This window comes from Chanodichthys erythropterus, chromosome 21, assembly GCF_024489055.1.
Source record: "Chanodichthys erythropterus isolate Z2021 chromosome 21, ASM2448905v1, whole genome shotgun sequence".
Classification (NCBI taxonomy): Eukaryota; Metazoa; Chordata; class Actinopteri; order Cypriniformes; family Xenocyprididae; genus Chanodichthys; species Chanodichthys erythropterus.
In genome coordinates, this window is record NC_090241.1 from 33,810,194 (window position 1) to 33,830,391 (window position 20,198).

The 20,198-nt window shown below is 36.5% G+C and overlaps 1 protein-coding gene across 2 annotated transcripts in view; it reads right to left on the reverse strand.

The window, feature by feature from the left end:
- The window catches only part of cacna2d2a (calcium channel, voltage-dependent, alpha 2/delta subunit 2a), a 262,629-nt gene that overhangs the window by 47,460 nt on the left and 194,971 nt on the right, over window positions 1–20,198 (reverse strand). For both annotated transcript variants that reach the window (XM_067372767.1, XM_067372766.1), the window contains exons 9-11: window positions 6,727–6,777; window positions 5,318–5,417; window positions 1,891–2,052 (exon numbers count right to left, since the gene is read on the reverse strand). In XM_067372767.1, coding sequence (XP_067228868.1) covers window positions 1,891–2,052; window positions 5,318–5,417; window positions 6,727–6,777 — 313 coding nt within the window. The remainder of the gene's footprint in view (window positions 1–1,890; window positions 2,053–5,317; window positions 5,418–6,726; window positions 6,778–20,198) is intronic.

Genomic DNA, 20,198 nt, shown 5'->3' on the forward strand with positions numbered 1-20,198 from the left:
GCAGGGGCATCAAACGGCAGCTGGCTATGTGGACATGTTTCAGCGGGCATCCCTCTTGACTGAGGGCCCACGTTTCTGCGGTAATGACTGGGTCTTTCAACAGGACAACGCTGCAGTTCACAAGGCCTGCCTGATGAAGGACTTCTTCCAGGAGAGTAACGTTACTCTTTTGGACCATCCTGCATATTCCCCTGATCTTAATTCCAATGAGAACATTTGGGGATGGATTGCAAGGGAAGTTTACAAAAACAAACATTGGTTCCAGACTGTGGATGCCCTTCATTATCCACAGTAAAATGAGTCCTGTACCACCATGAGCTGAAAAGTTACTCTGGGAAGAGAAAGGCATTACTTCAAAACCACCATAAAAAAGCCAGACTACAGTTTGCAACTGAACATGGGGACAAAAATCTTGTAGTTAAATTTCTGGAGACATGTCCTGTGGTCTGATGAAACATAAATTGAACTGTTCAGCCATAATGATAAACGGTATATTTGGAGGAAAAAGGGCGAAGCTTTGAAGCCTCAGAACAACATCCCAACTGTGAAGAATGGGGGTGGTAGTATAGTGCTGTGGGGCTGCTTTGCTGCAGAAGGGACTGGTGCACTTCACAAAATAGATGGCATCATGAGAAAAGAGAATTATGTGAATATATTGAAGCAACATCTGAAGACATCAGCCAGGAAGTTAAAGTTTTCGCGCAAATGGGTCTTCCAAATGGACAATGACCCCAAGCATACCTCCAAATTAGTTACAAAGTGACTTAAGGACAACAAAATCAAGGTATTGAAGTGGCCATCACAAAGCCCTGATCTCAATCCCATAGAAAATTTGTGGGCGGCACTGAAAAGGCGAGTGCGAGCAAGAAGGCCTACAAACCTGACCCAGTTACACCAGTTCTGTCAAGAGGAGTGGGCCAAAATTCCAGGAAAGGGTACCTAAAACGTTTGGCCCAAGTGAAACAGTTTCGGGGCAATTCTACCAAATACTAAGGAAGTGTATGTATACTTCTGACTTTGATGAAATTGATAAAAAAAACAAAAAAAAAAAACATAAAAATTCTATCTCGCTCAATTCTGACATTTAACTAATGCAAAAAATATGTTAATATTTATTGATCTAAAACAGAAAAAGTTTACTCTGATTTAATGTATGATAGTAAAGAAAAAAAGTTTTTGTTTTTTTCTAAAGTGTATGTAAATATCTGGTTTCAACTGTGTGTGTATATATATATATATATATATATATATATATATATATATAATGTACATATATATATATGTACATATCGCCACCCTGGAATTATAAGGTTCTATCTGAGATACCGAGCTTCATATAGCATTCCATATAGCAAAAATTATATGGGGAACAAGTCTCTTTCATATATGAAAATGACAGACCCTAAATGTATTCTAAATGTACAATATCAAAATCCTCTCAAATTTGTAAATGGGGATTTTTGGAACAGGTCAAATGCAGATAGAATCTTCTAGTTTCTATTTTGCTAAACCTCACTTGAAGCTTCAAGAAACAAACCGTTTACTTATAATTTGTTTTAAAACATAAAATCAGTGTTGTAAAAATGTGTCAACATGTATGAGAAAGTTACATTTATGTATGAATTTAGCCAATCACAGACATATCTGTTGAGCGATGACGAATCAGAGGTGTTTACGAATCCGCTCAACAGCGCTCAAAGCGTCACATTTTTAAAATTTCAGTACCGACTTGGTACTGAAGTCTGTACTTTTGTCAACACTAATAGCTACAGTATTATAGTTATAGTCAGTCTTTAGTCATTATAATTAACTCTTGAAAAACTTGAAAACAGATTTGCACAGCGTGTCTTCATATACATAACTAGGCAAACATGAGAGTGTGTCTCTTACATTTAACAGCTGGTCAAAGGCAAACTGAAAGCCGGTCTTGTAGTCTGTCGTCCCCTTTGCCTGCATGTTCATCACAGCCTCTTTGAAGATCTTCTTGTTTCTTATGTTCGCTTGGACCAGCGTGGTGAAGCACGACACCACGGCATACGCTTTCTCGTTGAACTGACAGACAGAGAGACAGACAGCAGCTGCTTTAGTGAGTCCATTAAAAGCTTCATTATTCATCTCCATTAGATCTCACAGCACCATCATTTCTGCTGTTAACACTCACTAATGGAGTCACTTACACCTGATTGATTTTTCTCGCTATTCATAATTTGCTTCCACTGCAGATGAATCAACTCGTATGAAACTTGAAATGTATTTAAAATCTATTTCACAACACTAATCACCTGGATGGTTTAATACTGCTGAAATCTGAACATTTTTTTTTGACCATGCAAAACACACTGCCATTATGAGTGGTTGACAAGCTGTTGCTATGTGTTCTGAGTGGTTACTAGGGTTTTTTTTGTCAGTTTTATCGCCTGTCAAGTGGGAAAATAAATAAAAAAGAAATGGCACACTTCTCAACTGAAAATATAACTAACTAAATGAATAAATACATTTTTTTTCCAGGAAGAAAAAAAAAGTACTTAAAACAAGATTACAGTTTTTTTTAAGAATCAAAATTATATAAGGAGACAATATATTGTTTGTTTTTCTATCCTCATTGGAAAATAGTTTTATTTGATTTATTTTTAATACATTTTTTATTTACTGTTTTGTTGTTTTAAACATATGCATACATATTTAATTATTGTTTTAAACCTGTATCTCACTAAATGTTGTTAAATTCTTGCTTAAAACAAGAAAAAAATGGCCAAAAAGTCTAAATATCTCAAGCAATTTTGCTTCCTGAATAAATTGATCTTGTTTTAAGGATGTTTAGGTATTTGTTCTGATTAAGAAACTGCACAAATGGTGCAGGACAAGTTATGTGCTACAGTTTAATACTTACACAATTGTCAAATGTTGTGAAATTGTCACACAACAAATAACATCATAACAGTATCAGTACAGCTTTACTTACTGAATGCACACACCTCAGCATAAAGCATTAATCTGTGTGTGTGTGTGTGTGTGTGTGTGTATATGTGTGAGGAATCACAGCTGTGAAAATCTGAGGTACATCCGGCAGTCTTGATTACAAGGTTTTACACTGCAGGTGCAGAGGAAGAAAATGCCAATGCAAACAAAAATGAAATGAGAAATATCATCTTAAAACTGCCTATAGGAAAGAAAAATCCCTTAGAGATCTCTTTAACATCTCAATTACTCTTCCTTGATAGAGATGGGATTAAAGGGAAAGGAAACTGAGACTTCATGAGAGAAGTGCCAATGCCTGATTCACAAAATAAATCTCTCTCTCTCTCTCTTTTTTTTTTTTTGAGTCAAACTGATTCAGTTGTTAAGTTCAACTCACTTACTCAATGATCCCACTGCAAGAAGATTATCAGTGAACAATAGCTATGTTTCCATCCACCTATTTTTATGCACATTTTGGGATATTGCATCAAAAACTTCTGGATGGATATGCCAAGATGCGCATAAATTAAATAAAATTCTATGTGACAAGAAAACATGTGCATAAACTATGATGGAAACACATTTACAGAATAACTTCCTCGATGCGCATCAAAAAAATCATATGACTTTGCGTGATGGGATGGCATAACTGGACCATCCAGTGGAAAAATCTTATTGCAAAGCATCTGAAATGCTGTTTTGGTCATTTAGAAGTCTGTCATCAGTGTGGTTCAGTATAATTCCTCCCAGAACTGTCTCACATGACTGCGTTCCCAAACAGCAGGATCCGCCAGGAAGTGACGATTTTGTTCTCTTTGACTCACTGGATGGAAACGGTGCTTTATTCGCAAATGTTTTATGCGATATTGCAATTTTAAAGTTAAATTTACAACTTTGGATGGAAGCATCGCTAATAACTTACTTTTCATGCTTGAATGTTAAAAAAACACCTTATTTTTCATATATCTGACATTGTTGCAGCTCCTCTCATCCCAGTCTGTCAGTAAAGCTCTGTCTTTATGAAGCCCCTCCTTCCAAAAAGCACAGTGTGCTCTGATTGGTCAGCTGGACCAGTGTGTTGTGATTGGTCAAGTGTTTTGGAAATATCACACCACAAGTTTTAATACTACTAACTAACTCAACCAGGCCTCACCCCTTTTTCTGCGTATGCCTTGGACGGGAATTATTTAGACAAGGAATATTGTGACATGTTTGTTCCCGGAAGAAAACTCAAGACTATAATGGAGGTGTTTGAGGGAGTTCTGAATCAGTCCACACTGATATAGACAATAACACCCGCTGGAGGGACTTTGTAACTTTGCAGACCTCTTTTGCTCAAACAGCAACATTACAGACTAAAGAAAGTTGAACATGAAAAAAAGCATAAAAGGACCCTTAAAAAAGTCAATATGGTCAATTTTGAGTTCATGTTACTGCAAGCATCTGGAGGTAAATAGCAGTAAACACACACAGCGACCCTAATGTGGTCTTAGTCTGCTTTTCTTCACCAGGATGTAGAATGAGCTGTGCTCCGGCTCAGATTATGATGCTCATTTTGCGCTCTCAGAGCCGGGATTAGGAAACACACACTAAGAGCCACGGATCAGCCGGATTACTGCCGTGGGCCTCCAAAACGCTAATGTTTCATTATGTGTGTGTGTCTGTGTATATGTACATTGCGTGGGTTGCGTTTGCGGGCTGCTACTGTGGGCTTGCAATAAATTAACTCTCTGTAGATTAAATGTTTATGGGCATTTCATACAGGTTCAAATTCATGGAGGATTCATAGGATGAAATATTAATGCTGGTGTCTTCTCAAATGTATTTACTTTGAATAATATCTTAAAAATTACTGCATAATTTCACTAATGAAGCAATACACCGTATAAACAACCTTACTTCAACCTTGTAGTTGACAAATAGCATTTAAAGGCCAACAAACTTTATATATATATATATATATATATATATATATATATATATATATATATATAAATGAATATTAAAATACTATTTTGTAAAAAAATTTGCATATAAAGTAAACATATAAAAATATAAAATTATATATACACATATATATATATATATATATATATATATATATATATATATATATATATATACACTAATTAATAATAAAATATGCATATCAAATATATGAAATGTGAACATTATTTGTTACTATTTAAATATATATATATATACACACTATGCATATATATATATATATATATATATATATATATATATATATATATATATATATATATATATATATATATATATACAATATATGTGTATATATCAATAATAATACAATTAAAAATATTATTCAAAAAAGAAAACAAAAAAGACCTACCCGAGCCACGTTTACGTAGTCGTCATCAGAAAGTGTGTCCAGCATCTCAATGACAGAGGTTTTCATTAGCTTCAGGGTCAGTCCACTGACACTGCCACTCCTACAAACAAACAGAAAACACACATTAAATACATCACATGACCTGAACACATACAGTGAGATGTAAATGCAGCTTCAATTTCAGCATTTATTTAACATACAATTCATGTCTCAAAATGGCACAGCACAGAAACACACACCCAAAACTGCCGTTGCCAAGCAGAACCTGTTGCTAAGTGTCTCCCTCAACCACGTCTATCAAAAGTAAATTGTAGACGGCATGTTGAAAAGACAGTACGGAGACAGTCGATCTTCAAAAACAAAGTACATTTGAATTCTATGCAGCAAATTGGATTTATTAATAGCCAACAGCAGCTATTGAAAAAGCAATCACAGAGCATGAGTTCATGTGTAATTTGGCTTCCAAAGTTAGAAGGTTTAATAAAGCCGAGCACACTGGGAAAAGAAAAAAAAAAACCTGGTGACAGCACTATTGTCTCATGCTTCCAGTCGTCACAATGAGATTAGTCTAAGATTGTCAGAAACGCTCAGTTCTGATTGGCATGAGATTACTTTGGCAAAGCGACAGCTGCGATTGGTGTTTTTTTTTTTTTTAATCAGATATCGCTATCTATTTAAGGTTATGGACGATTGCCAGCGAGCGACAATTAACCTCCATTAAACAGTTTTTCTTGAGAGGTTTACTTAAGAATATTAATGATTTTTTTTGACGATTATGCACATAATGGCTGCATGATTGAGGCAATCACTTATTTGTTAAACTACGCAGCAGTGTTACCAATGACTCTAAATGCGCACGGATAATTTCAACACTTAAGATCTGATAAATAAAACATTTCATAAGGAGTTCTTGATAATTCTCAATGAGCAGGACGTGGCATTTAACAACAAAATGGTTATTTCAATAATGCATTTCATTATACCTAAAACTACAATTTTATAAGCTACAAAAATGCAATAAATACCTTTCAATAAATGCATCTGTAAACATCTGTTGATGCAAAATAGTTTTTAGATTATGCATTTTAGAGGTCAGATAAGATCAGAGTCGCAGGGCATTTTAAATTCTCCACCAGCAGCCCAGATATCGGCAACAGTAATGCCATTTTTCATTGCATACAACCTCTAAGTCATATTTCAGGGAACACAGCAGCATTTTGATATCGAGCGCGAGGTTAATAAAATAATATTCTCCTCAGACAACAGGTGGCAGTAGAGCACCACACTGCTGTTTGTGCATGATAAACAACGGATTTATCATCATAGATGACAGTGTGTGTTAATGAGGTGCATATGAGACAAACAGAAAGTGTGCTTGTGTGGTACGGTGTGGATGAGAGGCTACTTACACATCTACGATGATGACCATGTCCTTTGGAGAAGAGGCTCCCTGAATGTACCTGTTTAACAGACAAAAAAAGAATAGTCAGTGCTGATATTTAAACAAAAAGGCATGAGAGGCTGAGAGTTAAGTGATTTTACCAAGATTAAAGGCACAACATGAAGTCTTACCAATGGTTTTACCATATTTACCATTATAAAATGGCAGTAGTAGCCAAACAAAAGCTACTGTATCATATTTGATACATAAAATTCTCAGACCTCTAAATGATCAACATGATCTTGAAAACCTGTTGCACATGATCTATCTACTATCTATTTATATATACGTAAAAAATAACTTTTATAGTGTCAGTAATATTTCAAGATCGGTTACTGGACTGAAGCAATTAAGGTTTAGTGGGAGGAGTAATGGGAGGATGGGAGGAGTGGAAGGCACCCATTTACTTTTAATTTTTACTTTGATTCAGTTAGATGGTCAGTTTACACCCAGATGTTGCAACTTACCCCTAACCTGGGACAACAAGAAGACTTATTTTTAGAACCAGTTGTCAGAGATGTATTCTGATCATTTAAAAAGATAGGAAACATCCTGAAATTACTTTAGACCCTTTCATTGTACGATTGCCTCATTTTCACTTATATTGAGGACCACATAAGTATAAAAAAAAGCTCATCTTACCCCACTCTCCACCTACTTGATCCATTATTTTTTGATAAAGATCATGTTTAAACATGAATATCAAATATGATCATCAGGCTTTTGAGGAATGTATATTAGTGGGAGATGGAGTGACAACTGATATTTATGTCTGAATTTTATGTCTGTTATACTGTTATAAATATCACATTTATTTGCATTACAAGCTATCAGAATTTCATCTCATTTTTTGATCTTATAAATATCAGCACTTGCACCAATTTGCATTTCATTGCTCAGTCTGGGCCTCTGAATAAAACTGGTGTTTTTTTCTCCTCAAGTACACTGTAAAAAAAAAGAATTGTTGGTTTAACTTAAAAAAGTAAGTTACCTGGTTGTTCATTGAAATCAAAAATGTTGGTTAATACAATGAAGGCGACTGGTTTAATCAACAGAAACTCAAAATATTATGTTATCTGAACCACATTAATTATTTGATACAGGTGATTTGACAAAAGAAAAAAAAATGGATAAATTCTGAAAATAATTTTTAACAGTGTATGAGCTTCATATAAACTATATGAGCCATAAAAGCCTGTTCATGATCCTCAACAAAAACACACATGTAACATTTTTTTTTTTTTTCAAATATTTTGTCTAAAGGTTCAACACAGGGTTAATAATTTAGGTGTGTGCAACTGCGCATAAAGTTATTTCACATTTCCCAACATCTTCTCTGATTCACAATAACCAAGTATAACATAACACAAGCCCTATTTTCAAGCTCACTTTGCCCAATCAGGCTCCTTTGAGTTGTTTTGAGTTTGGGCTAAGCTAACCTAGAAGTCCGAGAAGCACAGCGTCAGGTAAAAACGTCAAACCGGACCGCCGATTATTCTCTGGCTGACTCATCGGCCCCCGACAAACACATTATGCAGTTTGTCCGTCTCTCTGCGTCTTTGTGCAAGCGCTAGCAGATCGTGTGGTGAAGAGAGATGCTTTGTCTCGAGCCATTTTTAGCATGGTGCTCAATCTGAGCGCAGAAAGACAATGAGCGATGTGAGGCACTTTTGTGCCACGACAACAAAATAAATAAATAAGCGGCCGAACGCAGCATCTGTCCACTGCTGATAGAGGCTGACATATAGAAAACACTAGTGAAGCCATTTTCACTTTTCCCCGTGCAATTAAAAAGGCATTACACCTGACAATCAGACCGAGAGATTGATGGACGCCGTAAAGCTGTTGTCTTTAGTAGACTCAGGAAAAATGCGTCTGCTTTTGCATGGTGAGGTGATTGGCTGTCATGCAGACAGGTAGTTAGCGCTTTGTGTTTGCAGGAGCAGACCGATCGTCGAGGGTCTCTTCTACCGCGGTAATCAGGCTGAAGAGGCGACGTGAGAAGTGGTGCCAGGTGCCCGCGGCTTGTTGAGGAAGGGTTTTGAAGCATGGCTAAGCCCTGGAAAAATGGAAAAGCCCTGGCGAGCGACAACACACACACAACGCTAACTAGAGCGCACCGCTGCAAACCTGTACGACAAACTTTGACCCTCATTTTGGAGGCCAATCCCGTCTTAATGCCACTGGAGAGTGCTAGATGTGGAAAGAGGACTATTATAGCTGGCTGAAAGGACAAACACAGCTGAAAGACTGTTTAGAGCCAACACTAACAACGCTCAGACATGGGTACAAAGCTTATGTGGGTAGAAGTGGATGAAATTAAATTAGTTTTTGATAACTGAAGATGCTACCCAAAAGGTCAGACCTTCTCCATGAGCGCTGGCTGTAATAAATAAAGAAGCACAGTGGTACTAATTTTATCTGTTTAATTACAAGTCTTTCATTTGAATGATTATAATGTGTGTGTGTGAGAGAACGGAGATGACTTCTATGCTTTGAAAATGCCAGTAAGTGTGTGTACATCAAAGAGAGCAAAACCTAACACACAAATTTATGTCCATTTACTTCATTTTACTGACTAAAAGCGGTGATGCTACTATATTTTACAACTTAAAAGGATAGTTTACTTCTGTCATCATTTACTCAGCCTCATGTTGTTCCAAACCTGTATGACTTTCTTTCTTCTAGAATATATAGAGATATTTTGAAAAGTCTCAGGGTTTTTTTCTTCTTCTTGTCCATACAATGAAAGTCAGTGGGGTCCAATGTTGTTTCAACCCAACTAACTAAAATATCTTTTTGGGTCAACCATCCCTTTAAATAAGATGTTTTTAATGTTTTAGAAAAAAAGAGCCTCTTCTGCTGACCAAGGTCAGATCAAAAACAGTAAAAACAGTAATATTGTGAAATATCTTTAGTTTTTTTTTTTTGTAATATATTTTAAAATAAAATTTATTCCTGTGATCAAAGCTCCAGTCTTTAGTGTTACATTATCCTTCTGAAATAATTTTAATATGCTGATTTTGCCCAAGAAACATGTGTGATTATTATCAATGTTGAAAATAGTTGTGCTGCTTCATATCTTTGTGGAAACCAAGATGTATATATATATTTTGGATTCTTTGATGAATAGAAAGTTCAAAAGAACAGCATTTATTTAAAATAAAAATCTTTTGTAAGACTATAAATGTCTTTACTGTCACTTTTGATCAATTTAATGCATCCTTACTGAATAAAATTATTTTCTTTCTTTTAATGGTAGTGTATGCAATATATAATATATATTTGACTCTCCAATTAAATGGTATACACTACTTTTATGACTCTTTTATGATGTGTTTGCATATTTTTGAAGCTTAAAGCTTCAGTTATTCTTCATAGCAACTGAAATGTACAACGACAACCAGTATAATTATTCAAAATCTCTTCTTTTATGCTTCATGGAATAAAGTCACAGAGGTTTGGACCAACACAAGACTTTGATTACTTAATTAAATTACGGGCATCCTATAGTTTGGCAAGCTACAGTCTCAAATTAGCATGCTAACAACAGTGCTCTCAAACAGCAAAGTACATACAATATGACATCAGACACTGCAAATTAATTTTTGCTCCATCTTTGCGAGAAACACGGGTACACAAGATTTCTCAGTATTCAAAATTCATTTCCCAGCTCTGTTTGCTTTGATGCAATCAATCCACAGTGCGCTCGATTCAGTTTGTGCCATGTTTACTCATGTTCTTACTTCTAATAATGCCGCCCTGTCTTTCTGCTCAAACAAACACATGTTTCCATGAATACAGTTTCAGTAAACACAGGAGGCATAATTGGAGGTTGAGAGTAGCGCATTAGGAGCAACGATAAAACTCCAATAAAAAACATAATGAAATTTTGTGAGCCTAAAAGACACACATGCCTCATAAATACTGCACATGATGAAAAATCAATGGACTAAATGAAGGAAATGGGTTTTCTTTAATGCATGGCCTTCTCCAGTCAGGTGTAACGTTCTGCATGAAAAACAAATAAAAATATTATGGCTAGGTACATTTTCTAAATGTATATATAACTATCGACCTTTCTAACTAATATCTACAATATACGTAGCTCCACTGACTTCACTCGTATTGGTTGTCACCTTCGAAAGTTGCTCTTCATTTGCATAATGTCAAACAAATCTTGTCGCCATCGGTCACTATCGCTTGTGTCACCGGAAATCGCCAGCTCTCTATTACAATGAATGGGATTGTGTCACTTTGTCGCTGTGCGTTGCAGGTAAGGTTGGGAATCGTAAGAAATTTTTCAGTTCCGGTTCCGATTAAAGTTTTATTAAAATTATTAAACAACTAATAAAAAATAATGGTAAAGAATAAGGTTTGGTATCGCTCAAATTTGAGCAATTGTGATTCTGCTTATCGAACCGATAAGCAGAATCGAAATGCACGCTTCTTATCGAATCACTGGTTCTTGGAAATTTGAAACTGGTTCTTGATACCCATCCCTAGTCGCTGCTAGTGTTTACGCAGCTTTAGAATCCATTAAAGATGGGCAGCAGATCTGAGCAGTCTCAGTATCATTCACCATCATTTCTTTTGGCAAGGTATTTTTCACACTCTAGTCTATATTCATCTCCACTATGCGACACTGACGTTCCCGATCTGTGCTCAACTCGCTGTACCATCAATGGATTAGCCTGATGGATCCAGATGTGCCGTTTCTGCATGGATTCCACTCCGTAATTACCCCTCCACCGAGGCCCAGCGATGCCATTCCTTCCCAGTCATTACCCACACTCCCCAGCGCCCCGGCCAGGTGACATGCAGATGGGCCATCACAAACCAGATCCCCCAGTCGTCCAGCTTACCCACTAAACTCACACACTGAAGAAGGACCATGACCATCACGGCCACCCACAGCATCTGTCGCGGCACACGAAAAGAGGCTCATGCACAAACATTGGAACTCAATCTTCACTATTTATATTTATTATATACTTTTAGAATAATCAAGTAATCTCAACTATGAAATAACACAAAATGAATGAGGATTACATAATGAGCAAACTCTTATATTTGAGCTTTTAATCTGTCTAGATTCCAGCTCTGCTCATTCATTAACCAACTTCATGAAGTGCATCATGTGATGCTTTTAAACAGGAAGGAATATGCATGATAAGCATGATGATGCTTTTCCTTCATTATCTGCTCTAACTTACCAGATCAAAAAATAATATGGTAACACTTTACAATAAGGTCTCGTTTGTTAACATTAGCCAATGCATTAGTTAACATGAACTAACAATGAGCAACATATTATTACAGCATATAATGTTAGTTCATATTCATGTTAGTTAACAGATAACTAATAAGAAATGAAACCTTATTGCAAAGTGTTACCAATAAAATGTTCATTCATAGAAAATAAATTTGTTTAAAAAACTTTTAAGCAAGTGCCTTTAGATTTTTAGGGTTTTAAAAAGATAAAATAAACAGTCAAGTGTGGTAGTATTAATGTAAACTGGGTCTAAAATGAACTTTTGCAACACCTGTCAATGGCTGTTTACATTTATACGTTTAGCAGATGCTTTTATTCAAAGTGACATTCAAATGAGGAACATCACAAACAATTTGTCTTAAGAGCCAATAATATTTGTAGTACACAAAGCCAAGTTTAAAGTATAAACTAGTACACATGCTAGAGCAGATGTGAAATGCAGAAAAGATGAGATTTAAAAAAAGTAAATATAAAAGTGCCCTTTTAAAAGGCTCTTTCGTTTTATTTTGAAGTATTATAACCGCATATATGATTTAAAAATAAACAGGAGTTTAATTTGAGGAGTTTTTATATTTTATTTTCCTCACTTTGTATCAATAGGTGCATTCTTTGGGAATTTAATCCACAACGTTGGCATTCCTACTGCCACGCTCTAGCAGTTCAGCCACAGGAATATATAAATACATTTTGTTGTTTCTCGTACATTATTTAGCTGCGTTTCCCTTCTTTCCAGCTGACACCATACATTAACCAGTCTTTCTGTGAAATGCCACCAGCCACACAGTGATTTTGTTCCTCAGACATTTGTTGTGGTGGCTTAAAGGGATAGTTCATCCCAAAAATGAAAATTCTGTCATCATTTACTCACCCTTGAGTTGTTCCAAACCTGTATAAATTCCTTTCTTTAGCTGAACAAAAAATAATAAAGTCAATGGGGCCTATCAACTGTTTGGTTACTGACATTCTTCAAAATATCATTTTTTGTGTTCAGCTGAAGAAAGAAATTCATACATGTTACTGTGCAGTATATAGCTACTGTATACTTTTTTATTATTTTTAATAAAATAGTATGTGAGTTTTTTAAATATATATTTGAAACATTATATAGAATATTTTATTACTTTATACCAGGGCTCGACAATAAGGACTGCCCGATGGCCCGGGGCCAGTGTGAACGACGCTCGGGACAGTAGACGGAACGGTCACTTGCCCGATTGGGCCAGTGCTGTAGGGTTGTGCGTTATATATCGTCTATGATATCGTAATTGATGATTTAACGATCTGATGTTATCGAGTATGTCCCTCACTTTACAAAAACAAAGAAAAACACACCCAATGAGTGCACACATGCACTACATGATGTTGTCTAGTAGGTTAGACTAGTGCGTGTGCATGTTAGGGTGCTTTCACACTTGGTTCGATTGCCTGGACCGAACCCGAGTACGATTGCTCCCCCCTCCCCCTGTGCCCACTGGACTGTGTTCACATTATATTATATTATATTATATCCACAGGAGAAGGCGGCAAAATGCATAACGTTGCTCTCCTCACTTTTACATTTTTGTTTTTGAACCGTTGGTTTTGTTCATAACGGCTCTTGCATCTATCTGCCGTGAATGTAGAATGCTGAAGGCGAGCAGAAATGAGAAAATCTACCCTACAGCTCTCTGTTGGCAGCATGTCAGTCACGCTCGTCGGGAAAGTGAGTGAAACACACACACAAACACACATTTTTATCAAATTATACTGCATTAATAGCAGTTCACTTCCGCAATTTGGTACGTTTGCATTCATATCAGAAGCGAACCGTACCGGAGTACGGACCGCACCCCAGACCGACCTTTTTAAGGGTGTTTTCACACCTATGGATCGCTTGTTTTGTTCCGAAACAGGGACTAAATTTGTTACAATGTTGCTTTTTTTTCTTGGTTCGGTTCGCTTTCACATGGCAAAATTTCAAAGCGTACCAAAACGCGTTAAGGTAAGTCACATGGGAGTAAACTGTCCTCTTATTGGTCAGAATTTTCTCTGCGTCATCCATCAAAATAATGATTGACAAGTTCGCTCCATGAGTTTATTGTGGCTTTATTTGTAACTGTCGAGACACACACAAACACTTTATAAATGTAGCTCTCTCCCGCAGTTAATTCATATTTGCTGCGGCAAATTCAAACCCGCGCTCTTTCTCTCTCTCCATCTCTGGATGTCCCAGCGCTGTCTAGTAGGCGACCTGTTGTCCGTGTGTCTGTCGAGAGAGACCATTTGAATTTTATAATGAAGCAGAGCGGGAATTGAGACTTCGTCGGGACAGCATTCTCGCACGGAGAAGTGTAATTACACACCAGAGGCGATCGTTGGCTCTCAGATAATGTAAATAATGTGCTCACTCACAGAATCAGACATTACTGATTTTTATATCATATTTTCCGTTATGAAAATGATATAATTTGGTTCATTGGTCCGTTAACTGGGTCGATTGCTTTCACATCTCAAGCGAACCGCTCCAGAGTTCGTTTGAAAGCGTACCGAAACCACCTCTTCAAGCAGGTCTCGGTACGCTTGTTTGGTCTGCTTTTGGTGCGCACCCGAGTGCGATTGCTGCTTTCCCACCTGCCCAAATGAACCGCACTAAAGGGGCAAACGAACTCTGGTACGATTCAACCGAACTAAATGAGGCAGGTGTGAAAGCACCCTAAGTGGACTCGGGTACGGTTCGCGGGTGCGCACCCGAGTTCAGAAGACCGTGTTCACATCATCCAAACAAACCGAACTCTGACGTCAATCGAACCCGGGTGCGCACCAAAAGTGCTAATGTGAGCACCTTTAAAATGCCTTTAGAATGCCCCAGAATTCAAGATAAGTGGCAATAATGACCCTGTATATATATTTCATATTTATATAATTTAATATAGTTAACCAATTTTACACAAAAAGCGCCGTTTTTGTCCAAATATTAGTATGATTACAAATGAAATATTGATCTTATTCAGCGTACAGTTTAATGAACAAGAACTTAATATCAAGTGACTTACATTTTAATCGTCTGTTCCGCTGTATTTCGCCAACGAAAATAGTTCCAAAGTCCACAGAATTGTTTTGCGTCTCTGAGCAACACTTCCTGAATGAATCAGCCGTTTGAATGAATCGGTTGAATCTCAATGACTCGCTCATTAACAGTGATTCGCTGCCACCTACTGGCGGGTTTAATTTCACATTTAAAGTGTTAAAGTGTTAAAAAATTTCAACTAACAGTATTTAACGGTTTATATTTTCAACATTAAAAACATTTTTATGCATCTGTAACTGCTCTTGACTGATTAACTTTAATAAAGTTTAATCTATTCTATAGTTATACAGTTATACATTACATTACAGTTTCTGTACCTGAAAATCTCTTGTTTAAACCTACATGAAAAACATGAAAAGCACCATTTATATGTTTGTTCTGTTGTATTTATTTGTGCTATTACTTGTAATTTGATTATTTGTTACTATTTTATTACTTACTGTTTATTTGTCTAATAATATTTAAAATTTAAGTGAGTTAATCTAGTAGCTTTTGGTGTCATAACCCTATTTACTGAGGTTAAATGTAACAAAGACAAAGAAAACAGTAACTATGCTTATTGTATAGGCCCATTTTCTTGTCTTTTTCTTTTGTTAATTTTTTGTTGTGGGGCAAGTAAAAATTTGAACCACTGGCCCGACTGGGACAGTAGAAAAAATCCTGAGCGTTGAGCCATATACATCAAAAAATTAATGTTTCAAATTATATATATTTCATATTATTTCCTATATACTCTACTATTTTTAATAAAATATTATGTGAGAATTTTAAATATTTTTAAGACATTGAATGTAATATTTTATTTTATTATTTTGATATAAAATATATTTTTTAATATTGTTGTTAAAAGTTGTTAAAACAACCCAATCTCTGGGTTTGTCCATTTTCAACCCAACTTGGGTTGTTTTTAACCCAGCATTTCAACCCAGTGCATGAACTGAACAGTATACTGTAGAAATAGCACATGCAGCATGCTATTCCAACCATAACCCAATTCAAAAAACAATTCCTCAAAAAGTTACAGGCCAAAGCCAGACTTGGATTTGTCAAGTGTTAATTCTGGACAGAATGGAAAAAGACGTCACCATAAGCATATGACACGTGACTCAACAATAAAGTTGCAGGAAAATAAAATGCATTCATAAGGTTTCCTCAGCATCTCAAATGATCACTATAATACTGTACACTTCAGCATCATCATCCACAGTAAACACGTTAACACAGCGACCCGTCTGTAGAGAGACAATCTCGCAGTCTATATGAAAGTGTGGCCTCTTTTCACAAAGGCTGGAGGGGCTGAAAAACCTCATCACAAAAATGTCCCATTTCCAAGCGATGACGGAAAACACATTTCCCGGGAAGGTGCTCGAAAAGTAAAAGCAAGGATTGACATTGTAATGTGCCTCGTGCCGCTTTGATTGTGTTGCATTCTCTCAATAGGAGAAAGACATTGGAATTCATGAGGTACTTTTATCACGGTGCAGCGTGGGTAAAAATCAATGCATTACCTCTGAAGGGAGGGAGCGCTTTCTCTCTCTCTCTCTCTAGAGCACATTTATGCTCTCTGACCTTGTCTGTCTGTCTCTCCCTGTCTCACTCTCATATTCCTGTTTCTCACGGTCTCACATTAAAAATTAGTCAATTATAGGCACTTATCTGGGCTGAAATTATACGGTTGACTTGCACACGTGCAGCTGCCGATTTCCCACTGTCACAAACTGCAGGTGCGATGCAGCTCCTGATGGGGTTTATTGAAGTGTATTGACTTCACTTCCCTTTTAATGTGTGTGTACAGGCATGTGTCTTGCGCACATGCGTGTGTGTTAAAGGATTTGTGTGTGTGTGCGCGCTGAAAGGATTATTATTTTATGGGCCGCTGCTCTCTCGGCTCTCCTCTAGATGTGTTCTTCAATAGATTGAATTAAGATTAAAACACTGAGGCCCGTGAAGCAGGTGAGCTGTGGAAAAGAGATGTTGTCGTGTGTTTACTCCGCTTTTTATTTGGTTGATTATTCAATAATTTGATGCAGAGATCAGAAGATCTGTAAGGATGGATGACCAGTCAGTTGGTCCTTTTAAGCTATTATAAAGATAAAACTAGTGGGGAAACTTAAAAATATCTTGTGAATTCAAAAGAGAATCCAAACCTCTTAAAATGACATATTTTAGAGATTTTCATTTGAATTCTGTGTCTTCTTAATGCTTTATCTTACTAACTATGGTAATTTTCCCCTTACAAAAAAACAGTACAGAAAGTACTGTGGCGGCATCATGGTACAATGATGTTATCAGATTGTAATACTAGGGTACTTTGAAATGGTGCTGAAATTGATGTATAATGATATATTTTTTAATATAAGTACTAAAATACCATGGTATTAATTTGATTTTTTTGTTTTTCGGACATGTACCATGGTAATTTTGCCATAAAAATAGTACTTTTTGCTGGTAATACCATGAAAATTTACCATGGTAATGAAATTCACGGTCTATGGTACGTCCAAGAGTACCATGGTACTATCATGACACTTACAAGAAAGGATTGTGCCAGTACCATAGTATCTTTTTTATAATCAATTCGCAATACTATGGTACATTAAAATCTATGATGGGACTGACATTTATTGGACATGTAACATTTTAGTACCATGGTAGCACCATGCTGAACCATGCAAATATCATAGATACATGAATATTAACACCATGATATATTTCAAAGTACCATAGTATTACCATCTGATACCATCACTGTACCATGGTACATCCACAGTACATTTTAGATACCATGGTACAGTATCAGATCCCTCCTTGTGGGATGTTTGGATTTATCACCCATCAGTTTAATACGACAGTAATTATAAAGCTTAAGTGCATTTGCACTGAAACAGACTCACAGTTTCACCATCAATGTTTAATTCTGAGAGAGAGCAGAAACAGGACTGACAGGACTCCATCTTGTTTCGGCTGCTGTTCGTGGCGTTTGAGCAGCTGCCATAATATTTACTTAGGTGCCAGATTGACTTTTCTCAGAAATCAATATGTGCTTTGGCTGTGCTGAATATCTGCTACGCTGGGCTGAACCTGCATGGTAATGGCTTCTCTGTAACGCTCCGATAACAAAACATACACCTCTCTCTGTTTCTCCTTCAAACTCTCCCAATCAATCCTCGTGTCTTTAGCTGTCGCTCACGCTCTCTCCTCTAAACCGTCGTTCTCCACGCCGTCCTTTGCTAACGTGTGTGCACATACGTTATAATAAATGCATGTTAATAATTCATGTCAGAGCAATTGGAGACAATTAAGTGTGTTGACTGGGCCATTCATTTTCAAGTCAGAGTCGATGCAGAAAATGTAAGGGTGCCGATCAGCCACACCAAAGAGAGACACAGTTTCTCCTAAACATCAGTGAGATTATGGAGAATAAATAGAGACTTTTGATTAAGTGCCCTGATTTTTCTCCTTAAAAAAGAAAATTATCTCACAGATCTCAACAATGTCTCAAACTGTGAAAATCAAATGTCAGTAATCTCCATATGAATACTGAGAAATATTTCTAATTAAATTCTTCAAAGATCAAATGATCTGAGCTACCATCCACACTCCCCACATTCATTCAGCATTTTAGATGTTTTATGTTTATAAATGTTATGTATAACATGGAAAATTAATAATCATTATGAACAAATAAATGTATTAAACATTAAAAATTTCCTTTATACACTATAAAAGGATATGCTATACAACAAAGTACAATGCTATAATACAACAAATCAATTGTTCTAATGTCATCTACTGTCATCCTTCTGCTTCAAGAAAAAGTCTTTGACATGTAAGCTAAGGTTAATTGTGGCTCTCTATAGATGCTGCACAGAAGGGTTTCAGATCATAGCTAGTACTATATTTGCTACGTCCGAAAGCTGATAAATGCTGCCTCCGCAGGCAGGATACTGAGGTAGGAAGGCAACAAGGCACATCCAAATTCAATGATCATGCCACATTCTGTCTACTGAGATCTGATTGATTTTTGAAGGCAGCATAGATAAATAAAAATGGCATCAGAAAGCTGAGGTTTGTTAGTCAGGTTGTGTATTAAAGGCATAGTTCACCCAAAAATGAAAATTATCCCATAATTTACTCACCCTCAAGCCATTCTAGGTGTATATGTCTTTGTTCTTTCAGCCAAAAACAAATGGTGTTGTATTAAAAAAATATCCTGGCTCTTCCCAGCTTTATAATGGGAGTGAACTGAACCTTAGATTTTGAAGTCCAAAAAAGCACATCCATCCATCATAAAAGTAATCCATACGACTCCAGAGGGTTAATAAAGGCCTTCTGAAGTGAAGCGATGGGTTTTTGTAAGAAAAAAAATATGACCTGATGTAAGACGTAGCTCCTCTTCTCTTGTATTGAAATCCTCTGACATTTATTTTTTTAGGTTTTAGACTTCTAATTCATGACTGGTGTTTTCTTTTGTTCCATCCTCTGTGCTTCAGCATTCGACATACATCCTCGGGTCAGAGGTCACTCTTCCGCTGGCACTCGACTCTCATGAACTTGCAGACGGCCGTTACCGGAAGCTAGTGATTACAGATTAATAAGTTATAAATATGGATATTTTTCTTACAAAATCTCATCGCTTTCTTTCAGAAGGCCTTTATTAACCCTCTGGAGTCGCATGGATTACTTTTATGATGGATGGATGCACTTTTTTGGGGCTGCAAAATCTAGGGTACAGTTCACTCCCATTATAAAGCTGGTAAGAGCCATGATATTTTTTAATATAACTCAGATTGTGTTTGGCTGAAAGAAGAAAGTCATATACACCTAGGATGGCTTGAGGCTGAGTAAATTATGGGATAATTTTCATTTTTGGGTGAACTATCCCTTTAAGTGTCTTGATTTTTTTCCTTAAAAAAGAAAATAATCTCATATTGTTTTTAGAAAAGTCAGTGATCTCCGTATGAATATGCCTCAGAAGTCTGTCTGAAATCAGTTTTGTGAGGTATATTTGTGCACAAATGCTGCCTGCCTGATAGGACAGCGGGGCAACAAGTCAGCTGCCTATGCTTTCGGATGCAGCTGTTGTGTTAAGAGATCC